Source organism: Penicillium robsamsonii (genome assembly GCF_028829455.1).
Source record: "Penicillium robsamsonii strain IBT 29466 chromosome Unknown utg000002l_segment0_segment0, whole genome shotgun sequence".
Lineage (NCBI taxonomy): Eukaryota > Fungi > Ascomycota > Eurotiomycetes > Eurotiales > Aspergillaceae > Penicillium > Penicillium robsamsonii.
In genome coordinates, this window is record NW_026643220.1 from 213,831 (window position 1) to 230,293 (window position 16,463).

General features: G+C 48.2%; 5 protein-coding genes across 5 annotated transcripts; 2 read left to right on the forward strand and 3 right to left on the reverse strand.

Annotated features, from left to right (window-relative positions):
* Positions 1 to 1,222: 1,222 nt before the first annotated feature.
* N7447_003318 (uncharacterized protein) lies at positions 1,223 to 5,355 on the reverse strand (the record flags this gene model as incomplete). Its single annotated transcript, XM_057227593.1, has 4 exons — positions 1,223 to 2,936; positions 3,046 to 4,640; positions 4,696 to 5,051; positions 5,100 to 5,355. 4 exons carry the CDS (start codon positions 5,353 to 5,355, stop codon positions 1,223 to 1,225), a joined length of 3,921 nt encoding a protein of 1,306 aa, XP_057086934.1.
* A 904-nt stretch (positions 5,356 to 6,259) lies between these two features.
* N7447_003319 (glutathione S-transferase family protein) lies at positions 6,260 to 7,120 on the reverse strand (the record flags this gene model as incomplete). Its single annotated transcript, XM_057227594.1, has 1 exon — positions 6,260 to 7,120. The coding sequence occupies one exon, from the start codon at positions 7,118 to 7,120 to the stop codon at positions 6,260 to 6,262; it is 861 nt and encodes a 286-aa protein (XP_057086935.1).
* A 2,544-nt stretch (positions 7,121 to 9,664) lies between these two features.
* N7447_003320 (cytochrome P450) lies at positions 9,665 to 11,210 on the reverse strand (the record flags this gene model as incomplete). The annotated part of the gene is made up of 2 exons (XM_057227595.1): positions 9,665 to 9,807; positions 9,854 to 11,210. 2 exons carry the CDS (start codon positions 11,208 to 11,210, stop codon positions 9,665 to 9,667), a joined length of 1,500 nt encoding a protein of 499 aa, XP_057086936.1.
* A 652-nt stretch (positions 11,211 to 11,862) lies between these two features.
* N7447_003321 (Amino acid/polyamine transporter I) lies at positions 11,863 to 13,687 on the forward strand (the record flags this gene model as incomplete). The annotated part of the gene is made up of 7 exons (XM_057227596.1): positions 11,863 to 11,973; positions 12,024 to 12,094; positions 12,141 to 12,254; positions 12,301 to 12,383; positions 12,430 to 12,831; positions 12,877 to 13,202; positions 13,253 to 13,687. 7 exons carry the CDS (start codon positions 11,863 to 11,865, stop codon positions 13,685 to 13,687), a joined length of 1,542 nt encoding a protein of 513 aa, XP_057086937.1.
* A 987-nt stretch (positions 13,688 to 14,674) lies between these two features.
* On the forward strand, positions 14,675 to 16,151 carry N7447_003322 (uncharacterized protein; the record flags this gene model as incomplete). Its single annotated transcript, XM_057227597.1, has 5 exons — positions 14,675 to 14,869; positions 14,920 to 15,024; positions 15,087 to 15,311; positions 15,406 to 15,548; positions 15,626 to 16,151. The coding sequence occupies 5 exons, from the start codon at positions 14,675 to 14,677 to the stop codon at positions 16,149 to 16,151; spliced, it is 1,194 nt and encodes a 397-aa protein (XP_057086938.1).
* Positions 16,152 to 16,463: the final 312 nt, after the last annotated feature.

The window sequence follows — 16,463 nt, forward strand, 5'->3', positions numbered from 1 at the left end:
GCCATTCTCGCACCACATGCCATGTGAAAGAACGGTCGAATGGCCTTTGATGAAAGAAATTGGCGTTCTATATCTTCAATTCTAAGAATAGATTGGGGAGTTGATAAGCAGTCATTCATTGGTGGAGAGCTGATATTCTTTGTAATTCAGGTTTACAAAACAAAGAGTGGCATTTGGATGCAAAGGCCTCTCATTTTCGTAGAACCAGCAGAATTATGAGTAAAAAGGCGGGACAAGCCGATAGAATTCATCATCGTCACGTGGGCGGTAGATTCAAGTATTTGGGAAATGAGAGGCCCAAGTCCCTGGAGCATAGTAATTTCTGTCAAATTATCTAGATTTACAAAATTACTTGGTATGAGGTGTGTAGCATCACCTGGGCAAAGTCCATCTACAAATATAATCCTGTTGGTTAGGGGTTTTAAATTCTTAGTCGAATCCGAAGATATATATCAAGGAGTGGAAATTATGGACGTCTCCAGATTCACTTATGAGGTTTGTGCCATTAAATTTCTGGAATTATTTATAGAACCCAAAGCACGTATGATGATCAACTTTGCAAGAGAGAAAGATAGAGAAGTGCCAGGTAATGGTAAACAGGCGCGAACAAAGGGATCCGAGATACATCTAAACAACGGGATGATTTAAGGAGAGATAAGACATGAAAATGTATACTCAAATACTTTGAATGACTGTAGTTCCTTAGAGGGAATGGTCAAATGTATTAGCAGATCTACACTTAAAAAGCATTCAAGTACAATCCTGGAACGACGAAGGTGAGTTGGATGTCAGGCCAGCTTTGACGCCGTTTCAAAGGTAGTAGCAAATAGTTCAAAACACGTAAAGAAAAAGATGAAGAAAAGAGGCCACATGTAGAGGAGACACATTGAAAGTGTAAAATACAGGTCAAAAAATAACCGCTCGTGAGATGTGTCAGAGGTCTGGCGGAACACCTGAAACAATGGCATACAGAGTTACTATGATGAAAATGATCAACCTTCCAAGGCTGGAACTTTCGATGCTTTGTCTTGATATCATCCGGGAATCCAGAGATACTTGATTATAAAAGGAAAACATTGAGGCTCATTTAATTTAATTAGAATGACCCGTAAATTTCAATAAAAAGAAAGTAGATGCTTTAGGTGTAAAATCGTAGAATAGTTAAGCGTGCCCCCTATCACCAGTCCTAACCGTTATCCCTATTTGAAGCAACCTCCATGCTTCACTCATCAATCTGAAGTATCGTGCTTTCCCTAACTAGTTCCAGCAACTTCTTAGCAGGACGGCTCTCTGCCCGATTCGAACGATTTTCCAGCAATCCCAGAATTGTGGCCTTGAAGTTCTTCCCCAAGTCTTCCCACACAAACTGCGGATTAAGAGCCTTAATAAAGGCGCGCATTGTAGTAGTAGGAATATTGAGGATACGGCAAACGCTTTCGGCCGAAAGATCCTTCTGCATCTCAGTGATGAAACTAGACTCCATCGCTGATTCGAACTGCGTGAATTCGTCTGCTTTGGTTTCAATCATGGCAGTTGTCTCGGTTCCTAATTCCCTAGCCGAATCAGCGGCTGGGAGGGATTCCGACTTTGGTCCGAACAGAATTTCGTTAAGCAAGACCTCATTTAGAGGCTCAATCTCATCGCCAAATTGGCCTTTCTTCCCGATCTGCCAAGGAATGCGCTCTTTCTCTGCATCACCAAAGGCATTTTTGCTCAGTTTGAGGTTATTGGCCTTGGTGTGTTCGTCAATATTATCCCCGAAGTCTGCGTTCAGAAGAGCTTTGTACAACTTCAGGTTGTGAATCTTCAAGGTATTAGGGTTGACGTGCCAGAGAGAACCAAGTTCGACACGTTTGTCGATAATTGCTTGACAGGAGCTCTTCATCTTGGCCCATTCTTTGCTCTTACACGCTTCCGAGACTTCCCTCTTCAGTGGGCCAAAGGCAGCTGAGCGCTTGGTGTAGATAGCGGCGGCGACGAGGTCATCTGTGTAACGTCGTTGGCCTCCGTTGGCGAGATGCTCAAGATAGCGGATCATTATAGTATAGCTCTCACTCTGTCGCTGTAACTCTCGTGGAAGCTGCTTTAGTAGACGAGTTGCGATGGCAGCAATTTCAGACTCCTCCGCCGTAAGCATTCGCATAAAGACAGTTATAATTGTGCGAGAATGATGAAGCTGAATGTTTCGAAGCTTGGAAAACCTGATCATCCTCTCTTTCCCATTCACCCAAGTCGCTTTTTCATTCCTAGTCACCACACGGACAATGGCCTTGTCAAGGAACTTTTGCAGGTTTTCGTAAAACTGCTCAAGAGGCCATCCGGTGTAAGGATACAAAGTGACGACAGTTTCGTACCAGTTCCACCCCGCATCGGTTTTGGGCAGATCATATTGAGAATTCAGACCAAACAGCTGCCAGACCATACTTTGAGGGCGCACTCCTGAACCTGCTATTGTCAACAGATTGCCAAATAGTCCTCGCATCAGCCTTGTGACAGTATCTCCGGCCTGCTGTGACACAACCGGCGCAGTTGTCCTCATCGCCGCGAGCTTCGACATAGCCGCCATCAGTAAAGCGCTCATAAGCTGACCAGTTTCTGGGCTGCTAGGTTGAATGTTGCACTCTCGAGCCGACACTGCCTGACTAAGAGTAGATCTCATGATGATTCTTAGTGCGGCAATATGCGCTTCGTTGCACTTCTCCATCCATCGCACGGTGTAAGGACTTTCGAGGTTAACGAATTCATCCCAACAGACCCAAGCTAACATCGATCCGGCTCCCAATCCCTGGCTCAGGTATGGTAGCGCCAAGATTGGGTGAGAAAGACCATTCCCACGTCGGAGTGGACCATCGTGGTTAGCCTGCGACTGCTCTATGATAATTCCTGCGTCAAATCCCTCGAGATGTAGAACTCTCGAGTCAAGGTCGCAGCATGGACTATGAAACAGAAGTCAGTGGTGGATACCAGATATTTCTCTTGTGAATTCAAGGACAAAGGGAGGGCATCTTAGAAGGTGAAAGAGACACCAATTGCATTTTAACATACCTGGCATTCATGGCACTGTCTTTCAGGTTCCCCAAGAGCTGAGAATAGGACGATGTCTTAATGTTCAGTAGCATGACGCCCATCTCTCCCGCATATGTCTCAAGATAGCCCGCCAAGGTGTCAAACGTCATGGACTTGACAACCTCAACATTGGCCTGAATTTGTGTTTGGCGAATAAGTCTCTTCATATCATGTGTCCGCTTTGAGGTCGTTCGAGTGGAAATCATGTTGGACAAGCTTGAAATCAGTGGCTCAAGCGCAATCTGCGTGTCCCTGGTGAGCTTTCTCAATTCTCCAAGCATAGAATTCTTCTTCTTTGCAGATTCTGGATCTGTCATTCTGTACTCCTCGGTTAGGTACTTGGTGTAGGTGTTTCTCAATGTAGCTGTCACGCTGCTGATCTTTGTTGATAGTGCAAATACTAAGGCTCTGGAAAGTTCCCGTAGGTCCTTTTCGACCAACAGAATCTGGAGCTGGGGAATTGCTGCCGATATGTCCTCTTCCAGCTCTTTGACTTGGTCTATTGGAAGCTTTTCGAACAGCGCCTGAAGATCTTTAGGCAGGACCAACTGGCCTAAAGTGGGCAAAATGATCGGATTTCCATCCCCAAGAGTACTTATGCGCTGAATTCGTGGATCGAGTATGGACTCCATATCAACAGTCTCGATTATGGATGTCACATCAGAGCCAAATTTGATTCTGGACGTGTTGATGTGTGCCCGATTAGCAATGCCTCGGTAGAAGTAATATTTCTCGGATATTTGAACGAGAATCAAGGATTGTGGTCCTGCTAGTGCCGTCACCGCGTTGATGTTTGCTGAGTTCAGCAACGACTGGATATCGTCGGCGGAATTGGGCTTGTTTCGTGGACTGAGTTGCACGATGAAGAGTGCATTGATTCTATAGAAAGGTGCGAGATTGCGGGCATTGTCTGTCATTCGATCGTCCACAACCACCACGGCACTCTTGAGTTGCTTGTAATAGTCCTGGAGAGCAATTTCATCGGCAAAGGGAACATTTGAGGGGACCGTTCCTGTTGCCAATAGGAATGGGCCTTCGAGCTGAGTGCCAAATATGCATGGCAAAACAACAGCGGATGGCTCGGCCTTCATGGGGAGCTTTTCGCCTGGCAGTTCGAACTCAATGCCGGTCCCAAAACGTACGACTTGCGTTTTTTCTAAATCAAGAAAGGAAGGGAGAGTGGCCAAACCGGTGGTAAACACGGCGTTTTCTTTGGTGATCTTGCGCGCGATTTCAGGGCTCGTGCTAGTTTTCTCTTTGGCGGAATCACCTATTGGGGCTGCATATGTCTGTGAGTCAGCCTCTAAAGATATTTCGTCTTGATACTGATAATAATTACGTTGTGTGGCATTTGGAGAAGTGGCAGAAATGCAGAAATCGGCGCGGTCGATCGCTTCTGCGTAGGAAGCGCTTTCCAACCTACTACCATTGGCGCTTATCTCTAGATCTGTCGTTGCTGTTGGCAAAATTGAACAGATCAGGGAGTCCCCGTCGCGTTTTATCACCAGTGGACAGCAGATGGTTGCCTGCCCAATTGTCGCTTTATCCAAGGGCACTGGGACGATATAAAGGACCTGCGAACAACGATTAAATATAAGCCCCAAGAAAGACTGATATGCTGAAACATACCTTATCCACATGATCGGCAACGAGCAAGGCAGGGTGGGTTCCTAGAAATCTTGTTATGGGGGTCGAATTGAAGCCGGATATGAAGACGCAGAGTTCTTTCTCTGTGAGGGAGTCCTTGTTGATCCTGACGTAATCCAGGAGATCATTTTCGACGTAGAGGTCGCCGCTATGGGTGATTCCTGGAAAAGTATGTTCTGCATTCCAGCAACACACGTTTGATGATGCATCTGCGAAGCAGAAATCGTAGTAAGTGGGCGTTCTTTCAGAGACTGCCAGGAGTGTGATTTGGCCGGACACTATTGGTATCTTGAATGTTGAAGCTGGTGCTTGCAAGATTTGGAAATTCTCGAATACCTCTGTTAATAGTTAGTGTTCACTCTTTAATCAAACGAGAGAAAACATACCCAAATGAGACGGGTACCCCGCCATGCGCCTCAGAAGGATCTCACCCATCTCACCCATGTCCACGGCCTTGGAGAAAAAGTCATCTGGATAGGGGGAGATATCAATTTCATCAATACCGCTTTCTGTTCGACAAAGAAGAAGTTGTTCAGGACTGAAAGGGTGTGCGGAGCCAGCTGGAAGTTTCTCTAGGATCTCTCGAACCCGCGCCTTCGATGTTGCAAGCGGGTCGAAGAAGGTTTTCCTTACTCGCTCCATGGCTAGGAGGATGCCTGGTCACGAATTGTGACGTCGAAAGATTTGGGGGGAATTCAGGTTGAGAAGGAAGATAGGAAGGAGAGCTGAGTTTGTATTCGTGCACAAGCTGGGTCTTTATAGACGACAGATGAGGTCTAAGATCAGCTGGTAGGTGAGGCTGAAAACTGTCTCCACAAGTATGGCTCCATACATAATGTACGTATATTACATTTCCCTTCCTAATTTTCGTGAGTCACATCTTCCCCGCATGAGTCACGCTAAAAATATAGAATCATCATATTTAGTTAATACAAGAATGAGAGATAGTCGTGCAATAATGGATCCTACAGTGCCGGATATAGAAATGACAATGTATCGCTAAATGTGTAAGAGCCAGTGCCTTTGTTGCCCATTCTAGTAGGAAAGTCATCCCAGCAGGTTTCTTCTGGGCCTTGAACTCGAGGTGGTAAATGATAATAACCTTGGGAACCGCTAGTCAACAGGTGACTCACAAACTTATAGATTGCCCAGATGTCCGTCCAACCGTGGGTTATATCCATAGATGAACTACCAGAGTATGATTACGATTCCCAATACAAAGCCAAGTTAATAGGGAAAACAGAATGTTTCTTGCGAAAAGGGAAATTGGGGTTCAGGACGCCTGAGATAGCTTCAAATATAAGCAAAAATGTCAGAAGTATGCCCTGGTGTATACCCGAGTGTACACAAAGTGGGGACTGCTAGAGTACTAGACTCAAGAGTCGATGGGTGGACCGTGCGCTGAGCCGCCTGGACCGTGCGTTGGGCCGCCTCCATCGCCCTGATCTCCCGTCCTTCCAAGGTTAACTAACCCAAAAGAAGATTAGCGGTATTTGGACCAGTTCGCCTTGCGATGACTGTCCCAAAGCCATAAATCCTTCATTCTCTAGTCCATCTGCGCAAATACCTCCAACGCCTCATGTAACCTTCCAAATACACCGCTGTACCACCCCTTCATCGCTTCCCATTCCTCCCCCGGCAACATCCCCCGACTCATGCGCAACCAACCTCCAACAATAAAATCTGCATAACTTGGCTGACTCCCCATCAGAAACGGCCCACTGGCATCGCTCACATACAGCCTCGCAAGTCCACCTAAGTTTTCCTCAAATAAGTTCAGCAGCTCCTCCCTCTCCTCCCCACTAATTGCCAAAGTCTCCCACGGCACGCCCATCCTCCGCGAAAACGTCGCCTTGCACTCCTCCGCAATAGCAGGATCAAAAGGGAACCTCTGTACCATCAGGCGCGCATGCGCACTAAACACAGCATCGACATTCGTATTAAACTTCACGTACGCCGCAGCAGGCCCCTCCTCCACCTTCGTCTCCGCGATCGGCGCATAAAGCCCCAAATCCCGCCCGAAGACGAACTCCAGCTCCTGCAACGGGAACAAGTCGCCCACTCCTGTGGATGGGTATTGTTCCTGGAGATATGTCGCGATTTCAAAGGAGTCGCCCACTATGCGCCCGGTGGCTGGGTCAGAGATAATGGGCAGGGTGTGGTAGGGAGATCCGTCGGCGAATTTACGCGAGGAGGGGATACTGAAAGCGCTGCGGACGGAGCTGACGTCGGGTAGGGGTACCCATGTTGTTTTGTAGGGAGTACCTTTGAAGTTTAAGGCGTAGCGAGTTTTCCAAGGGTTTGGTGAACAGGCGTTTTTTGTGACAGGAGGTGCGAGAGCGATATCGTAGAAGGTTATTAAGGCCGTGGTGGGCGATACAGTTGAGGTCGAGGCAGTGGATGTCATAGTAGAATTCCCACGCGGAATTAGATTTTGAGAAATTGAAGGTAAGCTCTGTAAATGAGAATGAAGTTTCAAGTTGTTTTGGGCCGTTAATTGAGTACTGGAAGAGCAGTTCTATATACCGATCTATATGATGCTAGTTGAGTCACGAAGAGTCTTGTATGATGTGGGGCATGCCCCACATGCCGTTATGTAACGGGAGTGTATAGTTAAGTATTACGCATATTGACTCAAGGAAAATACCTATTCGCAAATTTATCTCCAACGCGGTCTACTAGAACCTAGGTGCTGTAAAGAGATAAACTAGATGGTTGCTCATTAAGACCGCACTATCGTCGCTTTGGTTCGGACCCTTGAGGTGGCACCTAAAATTCAAGTCTGTATGCTAGGAAGAAAAGTGTATTTCTATTACGCATACAACCTGCAACTCAAGCCATCATTTTCTATATGCTTTTCATAGAGGGCGAAGGCTTGTGAAAGTGTCTATATGAGTTCCTTCCTCGCATATATAATAGTCTTATGACTTCTACAATATTAGAATTCGGTAAAACCAACTCTAAGTGTAAGCTTTTTTTAGATTAAGGTTAGCCGGCTCAGCCGAATCATAACCTTGGAATTGGCGTTAAGCCACGCGGGTGTGTTACTAGATCTGGTTTTGATGACGGGAATGTGCTTGCTGGTAACCTAGGGTAATGCATGCAGTTTCAAATTGTTACGCAGAAACAAGTGCTATCCATCAGAACGTGATAAAAATTGGACGACTATGAGAAATACCGACCAAATGATTGATCATACAACACAATGAACGATGGGGAACTAGTTAACGCTGTAGCCCCTCAGTTTCCTCGGCTCACATCCTCCCATGATCGAGTCCTCTCGCTCTAATAACTGCCGCTCATTATTACCCCTGCAATAGTTCCCTGGCTTTTCTGTACTGCTTTCAGTCTCTCTTTCTCTCTTTCTTCTTCCTCCACGCGCTCTAACTCCAGCGCTGTTATAAATTGACAGACAAGGGCTGAAGCTGTTAATCGCCCCACTACCCCCAACGCATCCCGCGTTCCAATAAAAAGCAGCGATGAAAACGTCAATGTTCCGAAAAGAACATGCCCAGCACCACCAATATTTGACAGAGAATAAAGGAATCTGGTCCATAAGACCCCGCGGTTAGTCTTGCTCCAAGAACAGCTAGACTCCTCCATCGAATAAGCCGCTACTGCGAATACTATTGGACCCGATGTGGTGCCGACCCAGACAAGCTCCATATATGTAGACGTGCATTTCCAACTGATAATCGTTTGCTGGCCAAGAGTCCAAGCGTTGAGAAAAACATTGACCGCAGCGCCAGCCGCGATCAAATATTTCAGCAAATGGATTGAATATTTTAGCAAACGAAGCCATATCGACGGGTTTTCCGTTGCGTCTTGCTGCGCTGGCGTTTTCGTACCGCGGCAAAAAATCCAATCAAAAAACCACTTCTCCCCAGAAGCAAGGGTGCTCCCTGGGGTACGTTGCCTAGAAACTGTCTTTGCCCACGGCATCCCGAAAGCGATCGCAGGTGCGCCTAGGACACATAATAACCCAAGAATCGGATTCTGATAACATAATTGCGCCTTATTGTGAATGGTTGGGCCTATCTGTCCTAGGACTGTTGGCGCTAGGCCGAGCAGAACCAGCGCAGATGACATATCCGCCTTGTCGATCTCTTTGGTGTTGTTATAAATGCAGCTAACCAGGTTTTTGCATGTCATTGAGTGCTGTGAGCCCAATAACTTGACAGCTTCCGCGTGCTCTTGAAGGCAGGTGGGGGCCTCTCCCTCTTGTGTTAGGGTCCATCGATAGAACGGATACCAATGCTCGAATTGCTTTGCGTTACTGCTGTGGGAAAATAGAGCTATGATACTCAAGAGAACTAGGAAGGGTGTTAGTAGAGTAATTTTGGACTTCACTGTGTGTTATTGGCCCATAATCACCTGGAAGCCACCGCATAGTGTTTGATTACACAGTCAAGGTGATTATAATAAGCCGAGGCGTGACTGCAATCTGCAATTCACAGTAAATGGTAGAACCCACCAAAATTAAGATCAAGTTCAAGGGAGGGTGTGGGTTGGGAGGTTGGGAGGGTGAGAGCGTGAGAATTGGGACATTAAGTGAAAGGCAATTTTGATCGAACTATATCCATTGGTAAGTCTACGGCTGAACACGCTAGTTAATTCAAAAGTGAAAAAGTGATACGTAGATTATGCGCCACAGGCGCTTACTCTCTCTTTCTACTACACCGATCGGCAGCTGCGGAGACTAAGAAAATTCCATTTGTGGGGGCCAAGACGCTCGATGAGACCTGGCCAAAGGAACTGACCAGAGAAGTGGAATGAATACTGAAATCTTCATCTTCTAACTATTGATTGTCCTTGGCTGTCTATGCGTGGGATCTTTAGGGTCCCTCTGGAAAGCCCGGGGCATAATTTCATGCAAACAGCTCTAGGCTAAGGTTGAGAAGGATCAAATAATGTTTTTCATTACTTTTGACATTATCGTGACTGCATCGCATCATTTGTCGATCGGGATAAACCTCAGCATCAGCTTCCGCCCGCGCGGCAGCGCAATAAACGCGTAGTCCTGCTCGATACCCTCGTCGTCTACAATAGACGTCGTGTAATTTGAATATACAGCCGCCATGACCAATTTGATTTCTGCACCATTAGTCTCTTCTCCAAAATCCATACTTCGGAGGCTTACCTTGCAATGCGAAATTACTCCCCAGACACATGCGTCCACCGCTCCCGAAAGGCCAGAACAGCCGCCTCATGTCGTGGATCTTGTCACCTGCCTCTAGCCATCGCTGTGGCAGCCATTCCAGCGGGCGCGGGTAGACCTCACTGATGCGATGCAGCGAGTAGGCGGTTGAACTGACCCTTACGCCGCCCGGGATGTTGTCGTATCCGTGCACGGATGTACCCTTTTCTGTGGCGGGGGTAACACGCGGGAGTTGGGCTGGGGCTGGGGAATGGAGACGAAGGGTCTCGCGGACAATAGCGTCCAGCAAGGGGAGGGCGTCTATGGCAGAAGGAGACGCAAGGGGGTTCTCTCCATCTGCGTCTGAGTACTGGAGGGATGGAGACAAGGTGAGTAGTTCCTTCCGGAGCTCGCCCTGAAGCTCTGGACGCTGGGACAACTCCCACATCATGTACGTAAAGGTGATGCCTGACGTTTCATGGCCTGCAACCAGGTGGTCCAGCAGTTCGGACGCAATTGCTAGGTTCAGCGGACGCGGATCGTGTGCTTTCTGAGTGAGGAGGCTCTGGCGCAGCTGGCTGTAGACGACTGGGCTTGTGCCTGGCAGTTTCTCCTCATCTTTGAAGACGTCCTCTTTCTTAGATGCCTCCGTCCGCTCGCACAACCCCAAGCACCACCCCTCAATAAACCCCATATACCGGTCCTCCCGACTTAGGAACTTGAACTTCTCATATTCCTCCAACCACACCCTCCACTCGGGAATATTCAACACATATTTCGTCCCGTCTCTCAATCCAAACAGGTAAGAGGAGATAAAATCCATCCCAAGGGCCTGGAACAGCGGCAGCACATTCAATACCTCTCCACTCCCTCCCGCCTTTTGGAGAATAGGCATAAACCGTTTCCACAGCACAACCTTTGACATGGCGCGCAGATCATTGGATTCCTGGAGAAACGACTTGGAGTAGATCTTGCTCAGCATGCGCTTCTGATGCGCGTGCGGGGCATTGTGCACCATGCCGACCAGGTTCTCAGTGTTGAAGTTGACAAAGAAATCATTGTAGAAAGAGTGTTTCTCAAAAGCGCCCGTATATATTATTCTCAGACCATGGATAGAATTGATGCTCAGCTCCTTAGGGCCGAGACGGACGATTGGGCCATGCTTTTGGTGCAGAGCGTATATGGCGAGTACTTCTGTGCTTGTGCTGCGCTTGCGGTCAATCCAGTAACTGGAGAGAGGGGATGTGAGGTGGGCATTGGGGATTGAAGCTAGCGGAGAGAGGAAGTAAGGTTTTATAACATGGTTGTATATGAGGTAGGAGGTGATAACGAGGAAGGCGAGGGGCACGAAGGGGATCATGGTGATGGGTGAGGGAAAAGAAGAAGATAAAAATGCTAGTCGATTATTAGATTATTTCGTCCCAATCATCTGTTCCCATGCAAGGAGACTTGTCCCCGCCAAATTGTGTTGCCCATGTGGATAGCAGGGTCTTCGTACGGACTAGTATCGAGAGAGCCAATCATTGATTTCAGGATTAATTGAGCGGAAAGGAACGTACAGAAGAGGCTTTCAAGATTGAATGGCCAGTTGATGTACGCAACTCGGCGCTCCCCCCGAGCGGGGCATGTGTTCGTGATAAACAAACCCCGTTAATTTGGAAGATTTTTCGGTTGGTAGAATTATCTAATGGGATAATATTAAAGGGGTTCTAAATTGGGTATATCATTGCTCTCCGTGGCAATAACAGTGGAGCTAGACCCTGGTTCACACTAACCTGCTGTAACAATGTTCTAGTGCTACAAAGTACGGAATTACACAGTTTCACGGCCTGGAGGCGAGCTCCACTGTCGGTAGCATGGCGAATTCCACAAGGGAGAATATTCTAACACTTTACACCACCCTTCTGTTGTAACGCGACCTCCTACGCACTATTGCAGACTTTTATATTCGTCCCTATTTTTGCTATCTGCATGTAAATATGCGCTGGACCAAAGAACCTTCAACGACCATCATGACTATAGACGACGAAGCCCCATCCAGGGGCCAGGTCGCCCCCAAATGGCGTGGTACCCAGGCCGACCAGGCTGATATGAGTACTCTGGGGAGAGAGCAGGTGTTGCGGGTACGTCCCCTGGAATTGTTGTGACTTATGCATCTAAGCTGACCCTGCAGCGTAACTTCCGATTTATCTCCATTGTAGGATTTGGCTGCACGCTGATCGCTACGTGGGAGGTTGTTTTGACGTATGATATCCACACTTACTCTTTAGTTCGATGACTGACCGTCTAGTTTGCTAACGCAAGGTCTAACCGATGGAGGAACTGCCGGTTTGATCTGGGGGTACCTCATTGTCGCTGCTGGCTTCCTTCTTGTCTTCCTGAGTCTGGCCGAGATGGCATCCATGTGAGTTTAACTATGCAGACTGTATGTAGCCTTTCTGACTCCACAGGGCCCCCACCTCCGGCGGACAGTACCACTGGGTATCGGAGTTTGCTCCTCCTAGCTGCCAGAAATTCCTCAGCTACATCACCGGTAAGTCCTCCTGTCCCCTTTCCGCTCAACCAAACTAATTATGTAGGATGGCTGTGCGCCTTGGGTTGGCAATGTGCCATCGTGTCAATTGCCTATCTGGCTGGAACTATCATTCAAGGCCTGATCGTGCTGAACAATCCGAATTACGACGGCAAGCCGTGGCATGGCACGCTCCTGGTGATCGCTATCACCTTGTTTTCGATCATATTCAATACCTTCCTGGCCAAGCGGCTACCCTTCATCGAGGTATTGATTCTGATCCTGCATGTGTGCGGCCTGTTCGCTATCATGATTCCGCTCTGGGTGCTTGGCCCTCGCCGTAGTGCGAAGCAGGTGTTTACCGAATTCAACAACGGCGGAGACTGGAACAGCGACGGGACTGCCACTCTCGTTGGATTCTCTACCACCATCACTGCGTTAATTGGATATGATTGCGCGGTACACATGTGTACGTCTCTCTCTAAAACCGACGAACTTTACTAATTGTGTGTAGCGGAGGAGATCAAAGATGCGTCTGAGACCCTACCAAAGGCGATGATCACGTCTGTCTGCGTCAATGCCGCCTCCGGTTTCCTGATGCTGGTTACGGTCTGTTTCACGTTAGGCGACATTGACGAAATCCTAGCGAGCCCAACAGGGTACCCATTCATGCAGGTGTTCTACAACGCGACGGAGAGTCTGCCGGGAACAAATACCATGACCGCTATTCTGGTCTTGACCCTGACGGCAAGCACGATTACAGAAGTAGCAACGGCATCGCGCCAGTTGTGGTCTTTTGCGCGTGATCGCGGCCTTCCTTTCTCCGAGTTCTTCGGACATGTACGTCCCTCCCCTCTTCCTCGGGATTTGACAACGCTAACAAGTACCAGGTAAATCCCGGCTGGAACATTCCCTTGAACGCCGTGATGGTCTCTCTGGCAGTTACAATTCTCTTGTCGCTCATCAACATCGGCTCTACCACCGCCCTTCTCGCCATCGTGACCCTAACCATTGGCGCAATGATGTCCTCGTACATTATCACGATTGGCTGCGTCCTCCTCAAGCGTATCAGAGGGCAGCCTCTCCCACCACACAGATGGACGCTCGGCCGGTTCGGCATGGCAATCAACATTGGGGCGCTGTGCTTCCTGTGCCCGGTCTTTGTGTTCGCCTTCTTCCCGCTCACTTCGACAGTGGAACCAGACACCATGAACTGGTCCGCAGTAATGTACGGGGGAATTATGATGATCGCGGTTGTGTATTACGTGTTGCGGGGACGGCACCATTATATCCCGCCTGTGGCGCTGGTGAAGCGGGAGATGTAATCTCTATCTACTTGTAGAATTGTCAACATATGTCGGAGGGAGATAACTCAGGTGGTTAATAGTTATAACGAGTGACCTGCTCGGACGATAATAATGCAGAGTGTTCGGTGCGTGGTACATTCGAGGGCATTCGGTAGTGCTTGGCAAGAATAAGCCACAACGGCTAGGCAACGGAACATCTGGACTGATTGGTGGAAGTTTCTAGCGTCGAATTTCATTGAAATTTTCTCTGGATACATTCAGGGGGGAAAACCTGACTTAGGGGCTAATAGTCCATACGGAGGACGGAGTCCGGAGTCAAAAGAGAAAGAAAAGCTTGGCAGTTCATATGCCTTATGGATCTGAAACAAATGTCTATCAAAAGTACACATTAGCCATGGCCGGCCCGGACCCATCCCGCTGAGTAAGATCCTTAGAAGCCCTACGTCACTTTCGATTGGCTGAGCAATCTGATTGAATGCTATCCGGTAGGGCCGTGGAAATTCCGGGTGAATCGTTTAATTTATCGGATATTAAGGTGGTAGCTCAGTGGAGAGATTCGAAGGTTTCGGCCCCCTGGCCCCCACCTCGGCGCACCGGGAGGATTGCCCTACGTGTAACTTATCGACGGTCATTCTTGGATATCTCGGATATACACACAGCTTAGAGACCCGAAATACCATCAAGTACAAACTAGGCCAAATCCCCAATGAAGTCCCAATAAGGATGCCTCAAAATGAAGAGCTCTAGCAAAGAATAAAGCGCCGTAGGGGTGAAATCAAACAAGGGTCTGCTTCCTGATTAAGTGACTTAAATTTTGCGAGTCAGTCCGAAATTTTTCCACTTCTATCCGACCTAGAATGTGTATCCCTGCTAGGTTCAAAATGAGTTGCCCGAGCAGTGTGGCCACCATTCATGGAAACGCCATCATTGATTTTCCTCTTATGTTGGAGACCATTCCCACCCTAAAACTTCTGACCCACGTCGCAATCTGATATCCATGCTGCAATGGCGATCAAGGTTCCCACCGGCCAGTCGCCGCCCTTTGAGACGGTAGACGATAAACACCATGCCGGTATCATCATCATCACCGCCGCCATCTGTCTGATGATCTCGCTAGTCTGTCTACTGATACGGGTGTACGTGCGCAAATTTCTCAGCCCACCATGGGGATCAGACGATATCGTCTTGTTGGGAGCGACGGTACGCAATTGAGAAACTGGCCTATTCTGTACATTAGACTAATAGAATAGATCACCGCCGTCGCCGAGTCGATTATCATCTTTCACGCTGCGAGCATCGGCTTTGGGACTGACATCTCGCTACTCACCCAGAATGCGGTTGATAACATACAAAATGTATTCATTTCCCAGCACCCCGCTCAATTGGATAGAAGAGAAGAGAATAATTGACAGCATAGTCCCTCTTCGCCGCCGACATCCTCTATCTACTAACCCTGTACCTCTCGAAATGCTGCGTGATCGCCATCTACTTGCGCTTGACGCCTAGCACGCGCCACAAGAGCATCCTCTGGGTGACCTTCGGGTTTAGCACAGTAGGGGTTATCGTGTCGATGCTGCTTATTGCAGTGAACTGCGAGGCGAATAAGCCATGGGTCGTACCTGGGGAGCAGTGTCATAACCTGGTATGTCTACAATTACAGAATGCCCAACTGCCCACTAAGAACTACTCCAAAGCAAATATACGCAAGTGGAATGCAATATACTAACAATGACAAGTTTCCTCGCTGGCAAGCAATCGCCGCGCTCGACATCTCGACCGAACTCTTGCTCTTCACATTCTCGATTGGCCTGGTCTGGGATCTGCAGATGCCCATCCCACATAAAGCCGTGATCATGGCATCTTTCGCAGCCAGACTACCGTACGTGTCTCTCTTCCACGTGTGAAATATTTATCCCAGCAACCATTACTTGAAACTGACACATATCGAATTCATAGGTTAATAATACTTTCAGCTGTCCACCTCTCCAGACTCAAAGAATACACAACCATCAAAAACCCGACCTTCACCGCAATCAACCACTCAATCTTCACCCAGCTCCACCTCAACTACGCCCTGGTAGCATGCACGGTCTTCTGCCTACGTCCGTTCATGAATGCCCTCACAACTTACTACGGCACAGCCGGCGACTCCTACCTCGGTAGCAGCAGTGGCGGCTATGCGTACGGGTCCGGGAGACAGGGGGATACAGACCCCTTTGCGTCAGGGCGATCGCGTGATTACGAGCTGGGGAATTTGAAGGGACGATCCGGGCACCGGGCTAGTGGTTTGTTCAAGGAGAGACCGGATGTGGGTGATGGGATGGAGAATGGGACGGTTGTTTGTGAGGCTGCGGGGCCGGTGCAGTTGGGGGAGGGGAGGTCTGGAGGGGATATGGGCAGTACCCGTAGTGGGAGTGATGGGAGTACGAGGATGATTATTCGGAAGGAGATGGAGTATTCGGTTTCTGTGGGACATTCGTAGATCTTTTCTTTTGTTTGGATATAACACATTGTCTTTCTACTCTATGACGAGCGGTATAGTACTACAAAAAGTGGAGCCATGATGTGCTATTAGATAAAGTAGGAGTTTCGATCTCAAAAAAAAAAAGAAGAATTTAGACGGCCAAATTTGATATAGCGAACCGCGTTAATTCTATCCCGAATAGTGCTTGTGTACTCGGAGCCTTTTATGCAGCATGGTGAGACTGACATGGTGGTGGTCACATATCTCCAACTGGTATTAGTTTCAAAATCTGTATCAACTGCCAAAGAGAAGAGATTGGCAATACGATTT